This window comes from Arachis ipaensis, chromosome B03 (assembly GCF_000816755.2).
Source record: "Arachis ipaensis cultivar K30076 chromosome B03, Araip1.1, whole genome shotgun sequence".
In the NCBI taxonomy this organism is placed as follows: Eukaryota; Viridiplantae; Streptophyta; class Magnoliopsida; order Fabales; family Fabaceae; genus Arachis; species Arachis ipaensis.
In genome coordinates, this window is record NC_029787.2 from 127,229,301 (window position 1) to 127,244,144 (window position 14,844).

The 14,844-nt window shown below is 33.5% G+C and overlaps 2 protein-coding genes across 7 annotated transcripts in view; one reads left to right on the top strand and one right to left on the bottom strand.

Moving 5' to 3' along the window:
- LOC107631870 overlaps positions 1 to 253 on the bottom strand; it is a gene marked incomplete in the record, with an annotated part of 2,967 nt that extends 2,714 nt beyond the window's left edge. The window contains 1 exon segment of the mRNA XM_016335442.2: positions 1 to 253. Coding sequence (XP_016190928.1) covers positions 1 to 35 — 35 coding nt within the window.
- Positions 12,161 to 14,844, top strand: part of LOC107631869 (vacuolar amino acid transporter 1) — a 20,971-nt gene continuing 18,287 nt past the window's right edge. Inside the window, exons 1-5 of one of the 6 annotated variants that reach the window (XM_021119738.1) lie at positions 12,187 to 12,489; positions 12,979 to 13,042; positions 13,115 to 13,257; positions 13,343 to 13,950; positions 14,025 to 14,634. In XM_021119738.1, the coding sequence (XP_020975397.1) occupies positions 13,173 to 13,257; positions 13,343 to 13,950; positions 14,025 to 14,543 (1,212 nt within the window). In that variant the 5' untranslated portion in view covers positions 12,187 to 12,489; positions 12,979 to 13,042; positions 13,115 to 13,172 and the 3' untranslated portion in view covers positions 14,544 to 14,634. Of the gene's footprint in view, positions 13,258 to 13,342; positions 13,951 to 14,024; positions 14,635 to 14,844 lie in introns of those variants that run through there. The other 5 variants (XM_021119740.1, XM_021119741.1, XM_021119739.1 and 2 more) reach the window with 5 other exon arrangements.

Consider the following 14,844-nt stretch of genomic DNA (forward strand, 5'->3'; position numbering starts at 1 on the left):
AGCCGGTCAACGTACAGCACCAGATGATCGCTCATTTCTCCCAAAAGACTGAATAACAAATAATAATAAACTAAATTTTGAGTTTTAAAAAATGAAAAAAATATAAAAAAAAAAGTTTAAAAAAGAAGGGATAAGGAAGGAACTAAGAAGGGAAGGGGATCGGTTTGGTGAATCCTGAGAGATAACAAGGGAATCTGAGACTCAGCGGCGAAAAAGGAGCTGAGACAGACCTGCAATTAATGAAACGAGAGAAAGAAAGGGGATTTTGGCGTGTATATAGCGAGGAGGGCCAAATGCCTTCCAATAGGGGTATCCTCGTCATTTCGCTTCCACTGTGTTGCCGCGTGAAGGACCCGTTCCCCCTGCTTTCGGGTTTCGGGTGGGCCCCACGCCTTTGGATTCTACTTGACTACTTCTATTTCTTCTATTTTTCTTAGTCCACGACACCTGTCACCTCCAACTACTTCCGATACAATCCCATAGTCCCATTCCAGAAATTCTTAGATATTTTCTAATATTTTGCTATGAAATATCCTTTTAATGCTTCTCTTTCTTTCTTCCAACCCACGAGTAATTGCATATTAAAAACTCAAGATTTGTTATAGAAAAAAAATGTGCCAACACTAATTTTAATTGCAATTTATGAAGTCAATGTATAAACGTGCATTAATGAGTCTTCGAGGGTGGCACATAACGAGGCAGCCGGCCAAAAAGGAGGGGATTAAAGGAGATGGTAACAAGACTCAAAGTCAGCGGATATCGTTCAGAGATAAAGTTGTTGGTGCCTCAGCAAGGAGAGCTTTGGAGGTTGCTGATTCTCTTGATGGGAATAAGATGGCTACCGTAGTTGGTAAGCAAGGTGATTCGGAGATACCAAGTGTGACGTTCACTGAGGAAGCAAAAGAGATATTGGCAGAGCCCTACAAAGATGTCATCGTGATCAAAGTTCTTTGGAAAAAATTTTAGCTATACAGCGATCACACACATGCTTAAAGGCGTCTGGAGAACTAAAGGAGAATATGAGGTACTAGATGTTGGTTTTGGCTATTTCTTAGTCAAATTTGATCTCTTGGAGGATAGAGAGAAAGTTCTCCTTGGAGGACCGTGGATGATTACTGGAAGCTATGTTGCGGTTAAACCTTGGAGTTCTTCATTCAGACCTTGTGAAAACACTTTTGGGTCTACCATGGTTTGGATAAGAATCACAGGTTTAAACATTAACTATTATCAAGAGAGAGCCATGAAAATGATTGCGTCAGCTGTTGGCAAACCGATCCCATCGACTTAGCCACCAAATATGCAGAGAGAGAAAAGTATGCAAGAGTATGTGTGCAAATTAACTTGGGACTTCCAGTTATAAAAAAAATTCAAGTTAATGGTCATATGTATGACATAGAATATGAGCACTTGAATTTAATTTGTGAAAAATGTAGTTGCTTTGGGCATGTCACAAGAGAATGTGTGAAAGAGAACAACAATGGCATTGGGAAGGAAAGCACGGTGAAGGAGAAAAATTTGCCGTCACTTTTTCCTGTAGATAACAACGAGAAAACGGTGTAAGGTAGTCAAATCCCAGTAAAAAATCAAAATTTATCTTTTGAATTTGGAATTAATGCCAAATCAATTCCAATTATGGAGAAGTATGGTGCGATCTTGTGCATGATAATTTGCAAGACTCACGTATGGAAAGGGATACTCGTGCAAAAGAGGGTGAATGAGTTACAGTTAGTAGAAAAGGCAAGGAAAAAGTGGGTAAAGGCCACAACTTGGTGCCAAAAAAAGTCAATGTAGCAATATGCTCTAATTTGGTGAGTAAGAAATTTTCTTTTGGGTCTAATAACATGCATGCTGGATCCTCATCAAATGCAAAGGTGGGGCCTAAGGAAAAGAAAGATCCTCCATCCACGCTTGGCTCTTTGGGAACAACTCAGGTGACTTTCAAGGATCAGAGTACTCCCTTTTTTAAAGCAGGGCACAAAAGGCAGCGTCCTATTTCGCTTCAAAACTCACCTACTGAAGCATTGTCAATGGTTTCTCGAGTACAAAAAGAGCTTGATAAAGTTAGTGCAACAACAAACTTGGAGACCCAACCTCAATAGAAGAATGATGGTTCTGCGGTGCAAGTCCACAAAGAGACACTTGGAGACAGGGGTCCATCAACGTGAGGTAGAATGATTAAACATTCTAATTATTTAATTTATTTTTTATGGATTATGACCATTTAAATATTATTAGTTGGAATGTTAGGGGGCGTCAAATAAGATGTCTCGGGTGCACTGTAAGGAGTTGGTACGAAAATTTCAACCAACTTTTTTTATTTTGGTGAAAACTCATGTTGGGTTTGAAACTATGAAAGAATTTTGGGGGAGATTAGGCTATTATCCTATAGGGATTGTAGATGCTGTTGGACACAAGGGAGAAATTTGGTTCCTCTCTGCTAATTTAAAATTTTCTTGTAAAATTCTTTGGGGTATGAATCAATGTGTAACTTTGGAAATTGATGGTGGTGGGCGAAGATGAATCTGCAGTGCGGTTTATGGCAGCCCTCAAGCCACTAATAGAGTAGAATTATGGAGTCATCTGCTTGATATTGGTTTGTGCATTCAGGACCCGTGGGTGGTAGTTGGGGATTTTAATGATATTTTGAGTGTTCATGAGGTGAAGGGGTAATTTCTATTCAAATCGCAGTAGTATCTTTGCAAGTACTCTAGATTCTTGTGGTCTTTTTGATCTAACAACCTCTGGAAGACGGTTTACTTGGTTCCGTAAAATTCAAGAAAACAAAGAAATTGCAAAGAGATTGGATAGAGCTTGCTGTACTACAGAATGACGCCTTCTTTTTCCAGAAGCTTTTGTTGAAGTTCTCAGTCGTTCCCACTCTGATCATTGTCCCCTACTTATCCGATGTCAAGGAGTTCCTATCAAGAAAGGAAACCGGCCTTTTAGATTCCAAGCGGCATGGGCAACACATCCTGATTACAAGGCCATTGTTCAGAAATCTTGGGATAGTACAGACTTTGGCATCCATAGAAAGTTGTTGGGGGTCCAAGAAGCTTCGTTGGAATTCAACTATACGGTCTTCGGCAATATTTTTATTAAAAAGAGGGAATTGGAGGCTTATTTGAATTGTATTCGACGGAAAATGGAAGCTGACGATGATCCGATTATGAAGCACAAAGAGAAAGAATTGAGAGCTGAGCATAATATAGTTTTGGCCCAGGAAGAATTGCTTTGGTACCAGAAGTCAAGAGATCAATGGATTCGGTATGGTGATAGAAATACTAGCTTTTTCCATATGCAAACCATCCTTAGAAGAAAATCTAACAAGGTTCATGGGTTGCTAGTTAGTGATGGGTCTTGGTTTGATGATCCGGAAGTTTTGCAAAGGGAGGTTGTTCATTTGTTCAAAAATATTTTTTGTTCTACTGAGCCTGTTGAGGTTAATTGCATGGGAGAAATTTCTATGCCATCTCTTAGCCAGGATGCTTGTGATAATTTGTCTAAACCAGTAACAATGTTGGAGGTTAAAGAAACTCTGGATAATATGAGCTCATTCAAAGCTCCTGGACCGGATGGTTTTCAAGTTTTTTTCTTCAAGGAATATTGGGATGTGGTGGGTCATGAGGTATGACGTACTGTTCAGAAAGCATTCTTAGGAGAGACGTTAAGCCATTCTTTGTTGAAAACTTTGATTGTTCTTATCCCTAAGTGCGGCCCTCTAACTAGATTGAAGGATTTTCGGCCAATAAGCCTTTGTAATGTAATTTATAAGCTAGTGACTAAAGTGCTAGTTAATAGATTACGACCATTTTTGGATGAGATTGTTAGCCCAACTCAGGGAGGGTTTATTCATGGTAGAGGAGCACCTGATAATATTATTGTCGCCCAAGAAGTTCTTCACTTTCTTAAGCGGACAAAATCTAGAAAAGGAGCTATGACTTTTAAGATTGATTTAGAAAAGGCTTATGATAGAGTTGATTGGAATTTTCTTGAGCACACTCTTGAATCTTTTGGCTTTCCTTCTCTAATTATTCAGCTTGTAATGAATTGTGTTCAGGCCTCAAATCTTTCCATCCTTTGGAATGGGAATAGATTGGACAGCTTCCAACCTCGCAGAGAGCTCAGATAAGGAGATCCAATTTCTCCGTATTTATTTGTTTTGTGCATGGAGAGATTGGCGTGCTTCATTTCCAAACAAGTTGACGAGGGTATTTGGGATGGTGTGGCTGTTTCTAGAGGGGGACCTAGAGTTTCTCACTTGATATTTGCAGATGACCTCCTCCTTTTTTGTAAAGCGAAGAAAAGTCAAGTTCAGAATGTTGTGCACACCTTGGAGTTGTTCTGTAAAGCTTCAGGTATGAAGGTTAACATTGAAAAATCTAAAGCTATTTGTTCTAGAAATATCTCTAATAGAAAGAAGGAAATGTTGTCTGGTGTTTCTCATATTCCTTTTACTAGTGACCTAGCTAAATACTTGGGGGTGAACCTTAATCATCCTCGAGCTGCTAGATCTATTTTTTTGGACTCTTTAGAGAAGATCAAGAATAGGCTGGCTAGTTGGAAAGGTCGGCTCCTTAACAGAGCAGGCAGGCTTTGTTTAATTAAATCTGTTGCTTCTTCTCTTCCTATTTATTAGATGCAAGTGACTCTTTTTCCTACTTCGGTTTGTCAAAAGATTGATTCTGTGCTTAGACAATTTTTGTGGAAGGGAAAGGTGGGGGAGCGTTGCTTAAATTTGGTCAAGTGGAGCAAAGTTGTCACTCCAAGAAAATATGGAGGCTTGGGAATTAGAGATACTCAATGCGTAAATTTTGTTTTACTCGGAAAGCTTGTTTGGCAATTATTGCATAATAAATATAAGTTTTGGGTAAGAATTATGTTGGCAAAATATTTATCTGGGAGTTCTTGCTTTTCACCCAAATTTTCTAATAATGTTTCAAGCACTTGGCGAGCGATTTATAAGACAATAGAAAAGCTTCGTGATGGTTTTGATTGGTGTACAGGCAGGATGTCTCAATCCTTTTGGTATCATGCTTGGCGACTATGTGGAACGCTAGCTCCTTTGGTCCCTTTTGTGCACATTTCTGATTCTCACTTGAAGTTAGAAGATGTCTGGCACCTTGGGTATTGGCGGTGGGATATTCTTTGCACAATGATTCCGGAAGAAGTTAAACTTGATTTGATGCTCTTTGATCCTATCAAGCAGGCAGGAGATAAAACAGGTTGGTTTTGGACAAACTCAAATACTCTCACCTACTCGACTAAAAGCGGGTATGAATGGCTATTGAAGAAGAAATTTGGCTGGAATGATAATGAAAATTAGCTTTGGCTTTGGCGCTTGAGAATACCGAAGAAGATAAAGTGTCTGCTCTGGCTTTGCCTCAACAACGGAGTTTCCACAGCTAGTTACCAGTTTCAAAGAGGTATTTCTACTTCTGATTTTTGTCAGAGATGTTATCTTGCTCTAGAGGATATTAACCACTGCTTTAGGACTTGCCAAAAAGCTCGTCAGATTTGGATTAGCTTAAATTTGGGAATGACCGCTGAGGACTCTAATTTGGATTTTGTGTCTTGGATTCGTTCTAACCTCAACAAAAATGAGTTTCTCTTTGCAGCGGCCTTTTGGTGGATTTGGAGGGATAGGAACAATGACATCTTCCACCAAGATGATCCATAGAGTAAGGAGAAAATTGTTCACTTAGTTAAACATGCTGCTCGAGATTTCTCTAATGTTGTTATCAACCAAAAACATATTATTCCTTCTTCTTTGAAATATAACTGGAAACCACCTCTAATGAATGTCTGTAAAGTGAACTGCGATACAAGCGTTTTTGAAAATGAGCAATTAGCTGACTTTGGATGTATTATTAGAGACAGCATGGGAATTTGGATAAAAGGTTGTTCTGCTAGTATACATCTTTCTAGTGTTTTCTGTTGTGAGCTTCATGCTATTTGGAGAGGGCTTGTTATGGCTTGGGATTGCGAGTGCAAAGAGGTCATATGTGAAACTGATAATCTTGATGCGTTTCTTCTTGTTTCGCGAGGCACAACCAGCATGATTAGGAATGACTCTTATCTGCTTGACAAAATCAAAGAGATGCTCCAGCGCAATTGAACAGTTACTTTAGTGCTCATCCAGCGAACAGCAAACAGAGCGGCTGATTTAATGGCTAAGACTGCTGTTTTAAACAAGCAGGTGTATCTAGAGTGGTTACTGCCTCCTAATAATTTAGACATTATTATTAGAGAGGAGTACTACTCTTTTTCTTAGGTATTTTTTCTTTGTGTTATGTTCAGTCACCAAAAATTAATTTAGAAGAAACCAATATACTAGACCAGCCACCCGGGTTTTAAAGACTTTGCTGAGTCCTTATTGAACCCAACTAACTAATGGCATTTGATTTTCATTTTTCAATCCAATTCCGATTAAGTCTCGTAGTCGTATAGAGAGGGTGCAAGCTAAATTTTTCGGTAACTTTTTTTTTTATATAATTTCAAAATTCAAATCCAATATTACTTGATTGTTTTCCGTAAACAACAGAATTTGGCATTTCAAAGCCCTTTTCAAAATCCACTATTATTGTTTAGGGCCTAAAAGTTGTTCCCACTTGGACCAATTTTATATTGGACTTGGCTAAACTCTTCTATTTTATATAAGAAATGCGTCCTATTACACTGACCCATATATTGTTTAGGCCTTATTACCTCTTTTGCCAAAAATGGGCTGATGGTTCTGAAGATGATGCCATAAAGGAAATTATTGCTATAGTCCAGAAAAAAATGTTGCTTGAAACTTGAAAGGAATGATCAAGAAAAAAAAAAAAAAAAAACACTAATGAAAATTTTAATGTTTTGGCTTTTCAATAATTTATTTTTACATTAAGCATCTTAACAAGTCCTAGCAAATCTCTTTCATTTTTATTGGTGACTAGTTATTTTTCTCTAATAATATTATTCATTAGTCCTAGTTACTATTAGCTTGAATGTTTTACCGCCAGGAAAACATTACTTGTCTTTATATATATCTGCACCAAGACACAAAAAAAAAAAAGAAGGAATAATATCTCTACACCAACAATAAGCTGTAATATAATTAATCTCAACAACATCCAACTCATAAGAATGATTGCTTGTTTGGAGCATGTTGAAGAAGGAAATCAAAAACAAAGTTTTCCATTTATTAATAATTATAGAATTAAAAATATTATTTGTACACTAAATTATCTACCAAATTTAGTTATTTTATATTTATATATAAATATATATGTAATTTAACTTATTTTTAACATATATTTTATATTTTAGCATATATTTTATATTAATAGTTGATTTTAATGACTGATTTTAGTATATACTTAATAATTTAGAATGGTTGTTATAGAATATAGGGTGTACGTACTAATCAAACTTTAACAAATTAAAGTGTATCCAGTATCCATGTATAAGCAATTATTAATATCGGGTGGAGATACTGATATAGTATATTCCTCCCTTGTGAGGTATTACCAAATATGTCCTTGATGACATCTGAGTGTGCATCCATATAATTTAATAAACAGAAATAGTCCAAGATTTCGACTTCTAAAGGGAAAAAAAGGAGACCCACTTTCCTTAGATTGATTAGCACAATATGTGGATATGCAAATGCAAATTAAAAGTAGCTAGAAACAGTTCTCGATTTTGAGAGGGGAAAAAAAGATACATAATTATTGAAAGCGTTGATGATTTACTAAGAACCTTGCTTGTAACACTTGCTGATAAATTTCAAAATTCAAGGGGTTTGATTAATATTTTTTCCGTTAAGTATTCATTATTGTTTGTTTTTAGTATAGTTTTGTTCTGTTTTGTGTTTCCTTTCTAGTAAAATGGAGCACTCAAATTGCCGTGAACCAGAAGCATTTCGAATAAGTTACTCCTATATAATGCCAATGAACTAATGAATCCCACCATCAATAGTGGCTTATTCTTTGCCTTCATTAATAATAATGACAGTTTCTATGATCTGGGTTAAAGAAAATAATAGATAGGGTTCTTTTTTTAAAGAAAACATTTATATCAGGTTTCTTTTGATACATCATAAATTTGCATGCATTGTTATACCTCACAATTGGAAATATATGCATGTCAAACATCAATGTTAAAAAAAGGATATTCAAATAATATAGAGCCGATCGCTGAAATCTAATAAGAATGTAGGGCAATTTTCAAAAGGTGCCTGTGATGTTTTAAAAAGAGCCCGGCAGTAAAAATAACACAAATATTTAATATATGAAGAATATAAAAGTATTCACAATAGTAGCAACTATAAGTAAGTAAATATATTAAAGTAACAATAAGAACATATCAATATTTTAACGTCGAAAATTTTTTTAATATGAGAGGTAAAAATTACGTTACCAAGACTAAGAAAATGATTCTACTATAATTAAATATGAGATACAAGAGAGTCTCAAATAAAGTGTAAATAGTGCATATAGCTAGCCAACATATCAAAGTATCAAAACTTACAAATAAATAACAAGAAGATGAAAAAATACCCAATAATAAAGTTATAGTTTGAAGTAGATTTCTCTTTTTTCATACCTCCAATCAAAATCTCTATCCTTCAGAATGAAAAACAAGATAAGATAAAGTTGAAGTTCAAATTTCATACTAATCCAACGGTGAATGAATGAAAAATTGTTGTTTAAAATTTACTGTTTTACACAAAAGTAGAAATTATATTTTTCTCTCTTCTCTCTCACTTTGTGGCTACTCTTTTTCACTCTCAATGATCCAAAAAAAAAAAATCTAATTAAGATAATAACTTAAAAGTACAAAAAGATATCTCAAAAAATTAGGATTAGATCTCATAAAAGAGAGAAAAAGTCCAACCATTTTAATTTTAAAAAGATTGGATATAATATGATATTAATATTAGAACAATTGTATGTAAATGTATAATAAAAAATACTTATTATTTATAAACAAAAAATACAATCTAATCATAATTAAAAAAAGTAATCTAATATCAAATTAAATAAATATAAAGTTAACATAAAATATATTTAGATATTATACTAATATCCTAAATATATTTTAAAACTATAATATATACCGCGTATTTAACAAGATTGACTTCATTCATGCTTATTGTATTGTTTTGCATGCTTCTATAGGTGCTTGGCCTTTACTCTATATATGGACGTTTCGAAAGAAGAAGTGAGTGGGATAATTGACGAAATTCTTCCATGATAATTAAGTACAATATACATACATAATCGCAAGCAATAAACAAGGGTGACACTCGTGACATCATTATATAGGACCCAATGTATACATACTTCAAAGTATGTCTATCATTCATGGGGGTTGATGAATCCCCGTGCAAGAAATAAAATGATCCGCAATTAGAAATAATAAACCAAATAGACCTTTTCCTTTTGTGTATCTTAAGGAGATATATTATTATTCCACATGCATCAATGATTGATTGAGTTTGGATTGTATAGGTATTATGACGTCATAAGTAGCTAGCCTTTTCCTTTATGACTTTTCTCTTATTCTATTATCTGTATATGACATCATAATAATAAGTAGCTAGTATTTTCGGGAAGGTGATGAGTTTTTCTTGCAAATATCAAAATGTTGATGTTTGGGAATAACTATTTGCCTACTAAAAAAGAATATGGCTTAACAATCTCAGGTACTACTGTATATTTATCTCAAAATAATTTTTATTGCATAATATATAATAAAAATTCTAGGGATATAGAAATAATATGTCGTTATAAATAGAGTAAATTATTATTTTTATCTATAAAAATACTAAATTATAAATCTTCAATTCTAATATTTTTATTGTATTAATGTGACAATTTCTGGCACCTATGAACTTGTCATGCTGTGATAATACACACATACATGGATCATATTAAAAATAAATCTCGTTCACTGTAATTTTAATTACCATTTAATTACCATCATCATTTTCTCCTTTTTAGGCCATAGACGGCTAAACATTGCGGTACTTAATTCTTTGAATTCAATTAATCTAATTTGAGTTTAAGTAAAAAAAATACTCCACTATCAAATTATCTCTTAAACCCTAACATTAGGATAACCATTTACACATCTAATAAATTGAACATCCATCCATTGTTAATTGTGTATGAGTAAACCGAATCAAAAGAAATAACCATCAAATTAAAAATAATTAATATAATCATATGTATATCTATTAAATTGAACATTCAACATATTCATTGTTTATATTGTTTAATATTCTCATTGTCTATCTATATTTTTTCTAATATTATAGCTTTTCTCTTACCATAAAAAATTAACCTTAAGTAGTGCCACTTTTAGTACTAAATAAAATATACTATTACTTTCTCTAAAACAAACAATGCGTGTCTAGCTCGTTCAACTTAGGGAAAATACATATTTAATCAAAGAAGACTTGTCTTTTTCATAAGTTCATTCTTTTTTTTTTTAAAGCCTGTCTATGTATTATCTTATCTTCATAAAGATTATTAATGCATTATTGTTGCTTTACAGAACATCATGCAGCAAAAGTATACGTGAAATTAAAAAGGAATAAAAAGACAGTAATTATGCATATATTTGGAGATATTTAGAGGTGGGGAATTTCTACACTACTACTTATATTTTGATATTGATTGATTATTATCATTACAAGTTTGGTATAGCTTAGAGTTAGGTCGTGCTTTGCGGGGAAAAAGACAATTTAATTAAATAAGTTAAGATAGAGCACGTAGCATAAAATATCATTAAAAAAGATACATAGAGATTAATAGATTTGGTTTCTAGTTTTAAATGTAATCATATGTCATGTATATTTCATTAATTAATTATTCCTTTAAACCAAGAGCAGAGCTTAGTGTAGTTGAAGGGGAGCAAATTATTAAATGTTTCACCACATTTAAATTATGAGGAGATACGTTCAGTATCATTGCAACGTGAATTATGGAAATTGATTCAATTAACTTTTGTCTCTTTACCCTCCTTCTCTCTCCAAATGCCTAAAACATGATAAATCAGAAAATAGATTCAAACCATCCAATTTACAAATAAAAAAAAGAAACATCATAATACCTAACATAAGCACTATCCACGTAGAGGTTTTGGATTCACCCAAAGACATTTGGTTGGTTTTTTACTGCATTATTATTATTTTTATGATTTGATCCCTCTTTAATTTTATCTTTTGTCCCATATTTATCTGTGTTTTCTATATTGGTCTCCTCCTAAAAGAAATTTTAGCTCCGTCCCTACTTCAAATAATAAGTGTGCTAGCTACTATTAAATACATATACAGCTAAGTACTACATTACACCACTAAAACTAAATGTTAAAATGGGGCGCCAGAATCTTCTCATCAACCTGAAATTGCAAATCTTAGTGTTTGCGTTATGACACCACCAAGTGATTGAGGATAGGTTGCATGCATAAATAGAATTTGCTGTCTCATCATCCTCAATTGGAAAAGAAGATAAAAATTATATTACTATTACTATTACTATTTACTTTAGGTAAAAAGAAAGAGAAGAATGAATTAAAATCCTCTTCATTGTTATTGTAGAAAGTAGGTATGCAGCTGAATATGCAGAGCAGCAAAGCAGAGAACTAAAGTTTGTGCAACAAGGAAAGAAGGGTAGTAGAGTATTATTAGAGTGGTTAGTAGTTGGAAATTAGGTTAATAGTGGTTAGTAGACAGTAGTTAGTACATAAATATTTATGAGGTTAGTTTGTAATATCTGATCTCTATATATAGCTTAACTCTTGTATCATGTAAAATACAAGTTCAATATATATTTTCATTTCCCTTAATAGGGAACTATGAGTGTGTGAATTATTTCTCTTAATCTTGTTAACCAAATACAACTAGAGGTGTTCTATTTATAGACAAATTAAGAACAGAAAACTATATGTGAAAATAGTCAACTGAGATAATTAAATAATGAAATTCAAATCATAATAATTATTAATTGATGAGAAATCAGTTATTCTCCTAACAAGTTTTTTCTAAAACATAATTCCTCAAGAAGAATTAAGTTCTTTTAAACTTTCAAGGCATCAAACTGTATCTTTTTCTTTTATTTTTATTTCATTCATCATTTTGAAAGAAATTTTTTATATATTCTAATTCTTATTTCATCATTTCTGTTAATACTTAATAGTGACAAACAATTTGTGAGACTACTATAGGAAGATAGTTACAAGAGTTAAATATCAGTAACTAACTCTGGCTATAAATACAGTACTTCCATTGTATTAACATTCCATTCATTCATCTCTTATCAATACAATTCAGTTTCTCAAAGCCTTTGTCTCTCTCTTTTTCCTTCTCTTCAATTTGTTCTCAACATTCTTGCTTGAACAGCAAGCTTTCTTTCTCTCTTTCTTGGATGTTAATACAATTTTCATCATGATCCTGATCACCACCCATCAACACTTGAACAATGTTATGTATGTCATGACTCACGTGTAAGTGAAGTTAACATACATATTATTAGAAGCTAAATTAGTAAGTGTAGAACATTTTAAGGATCTTGCATAATCTTAAGCCTTAAAGAAGAACTCTAGCAAAAAAACTTAGTGAGTTTATTTAATTTTAATTGGAAAGATTGCGAATTACTTTTTTTAGTCAATAATTAGTTAATATTTTCTTTAATTTTTTCTTCTTGTAATCTTTACTTATTGGTTATTTTATTGGTTGAGTTGGTATTCTAGTAAAACAGTTATTTTAAATATCATTGTACGAATTATTTGAATAGAATAATTTTTAAAATACCAATAATCAGGGATGTGCTATTTATTGATTAATTGAAGATTAATGCATGATCAGTTTATGCTAAATATGTTTTAAATTTCATTAGATACATAAAAATATTTAAGATATATCCAAATATGGTAAGTATTTTTTTTTTTTTTCATATGACAAGCACACACTAATAGGGTCATTTGACTATAAAGTGATGGATGATGACATGTGGGTGGACTTGAGTGTGGAGCCATTGCTGGCCTCCTAAAGAGGAACGTAAGTTATGTAACCACTCTTTAATATTATTGATCATGATGCTTATCTACTCATCATTCTCACTATCCTCAGGTGCATGGTCATTCATTTTTGAGAACAACTCCAATTACAAGACTATTACTATTATCACATGGAGAGCCAAAATTCAGGAGAATCCCTTAGAGGAGGAACATCCTTCTTCAAAACATGTTTCAATGGACTTAATGCCTTGTCAGGTAGTCAGTCTATGGTATCAAATCATGTTTGTGCCAATGATATTAATTATTCTAATCTCTTCTCTTTCGATCTTTTCCTTATTAGGTGTTGGGATACTCTCAATGCCATATGCAGTGTCTCAAGGAGGGTGGATGAGTTTAATTTTGCTCCTCATTGTTGCTACTGTGTGTTGGTACACAGGATTGCTTCTTCAAAGGTGCATGGACGCACATCCATTAATCAAATCCTACCCTGACATAGGCGAGGTTGCTTTCGGTTACAAAGGAAGAACCATGGTAGCCATCTTCATGTACTTAGAGCTCTATTTAGTTGCGGTAGAGTTTCTCATACTAGAAGGTGACAATCTTGAAAAGTTGTTTCCAAACATGGATTTCAAGATTGGTAGCCTTAGAATTGGAGGCAAAGCCGGTTTTGTGTTGCTAACTGCGCTCGCAATACTACCCACAACATGGTTGAAAAGTTTGGGAGTTCTGGCCTACATTTCTATTGGTGGGGTTGTGGCTTCTCTTATTTTGATTGTTTGTGTTGTGTGTGTTGCTGAAGTTGATGGAGTTGGATTTCATCAAAAAGGAGACATCATTAATTGGAAAGGGTTGCCTTCTTCTGTGAGTCTCTTTGCGTTCTGTTATTGTGGACATGCTGTCTTTCCTACATTGCGTAATTCCATGAAAGATAGAACTCAATTTTACAAGGTACTAAATACTTTACACAATTACAGTTTATAACTAGAAAAGAAAAAATGTTACTCATTATTTGCTAAATGCAGGTTTTGATAATATGTTTCATCACAAGCACTATAACCTATGGGTCCATGGCTACCATAGGGTACAAGATGTTTGGAGAACACGTGAATTCGCAGGTGACCTTAAATCTTCCAACAAAGAAAATAAGCACCAAGATAGCAATTTACACAACATTAATCAACCCTTTCACTAAGTATGCTGTTATAATCACCCCAATAGCCAATGCTGTTGAAGAAACATTATTTTTGTACAAGGGTAGACCTATTGCCATCCTCATCAGAACCACTATTGTGCTAAGCACTTTGCTTGTGGCATTATTTGTTCCCTTTTTCGGCTATGTTATGGCATTTATCGGCGCATTTTTGAGTGTCACGTGTTCATGGATTCTGCCATGCTTGTGCTACTTAAAGATGAACAAAGCAGCTCAAAAGTTTGGAATAGAATTGGTTATCATTATAGGAATTTTGTTTACAGGGTCAATTATTGCTCTACTTGGCACTTATATCTCTGTAACTCAGATAGTAAGTCATATCAAATTATGAACATGGAGCGTTCAAAGTTTTCTAAATACTAGTTAAACAAGCAAACCTATTGGTTAACGTACTTATATTCCAATGAATGCTCAATAATTTTCAGCATCTCAAAGGTTCTTTATGAATTTGATCAAATTTCTAATCTCTCTAAATATGACTAATTTTGTAAGGAGACAGAGGAGTAATGCACAAAGCTCGAAACAAAATTCCAACCTAATCAAAACATATAGCAATATGAATTAATTGGCGGGAATTCTGTTTTATTATTGTTTGTTATTATCAATTGTTAATATGAATTAATTTGCGACGT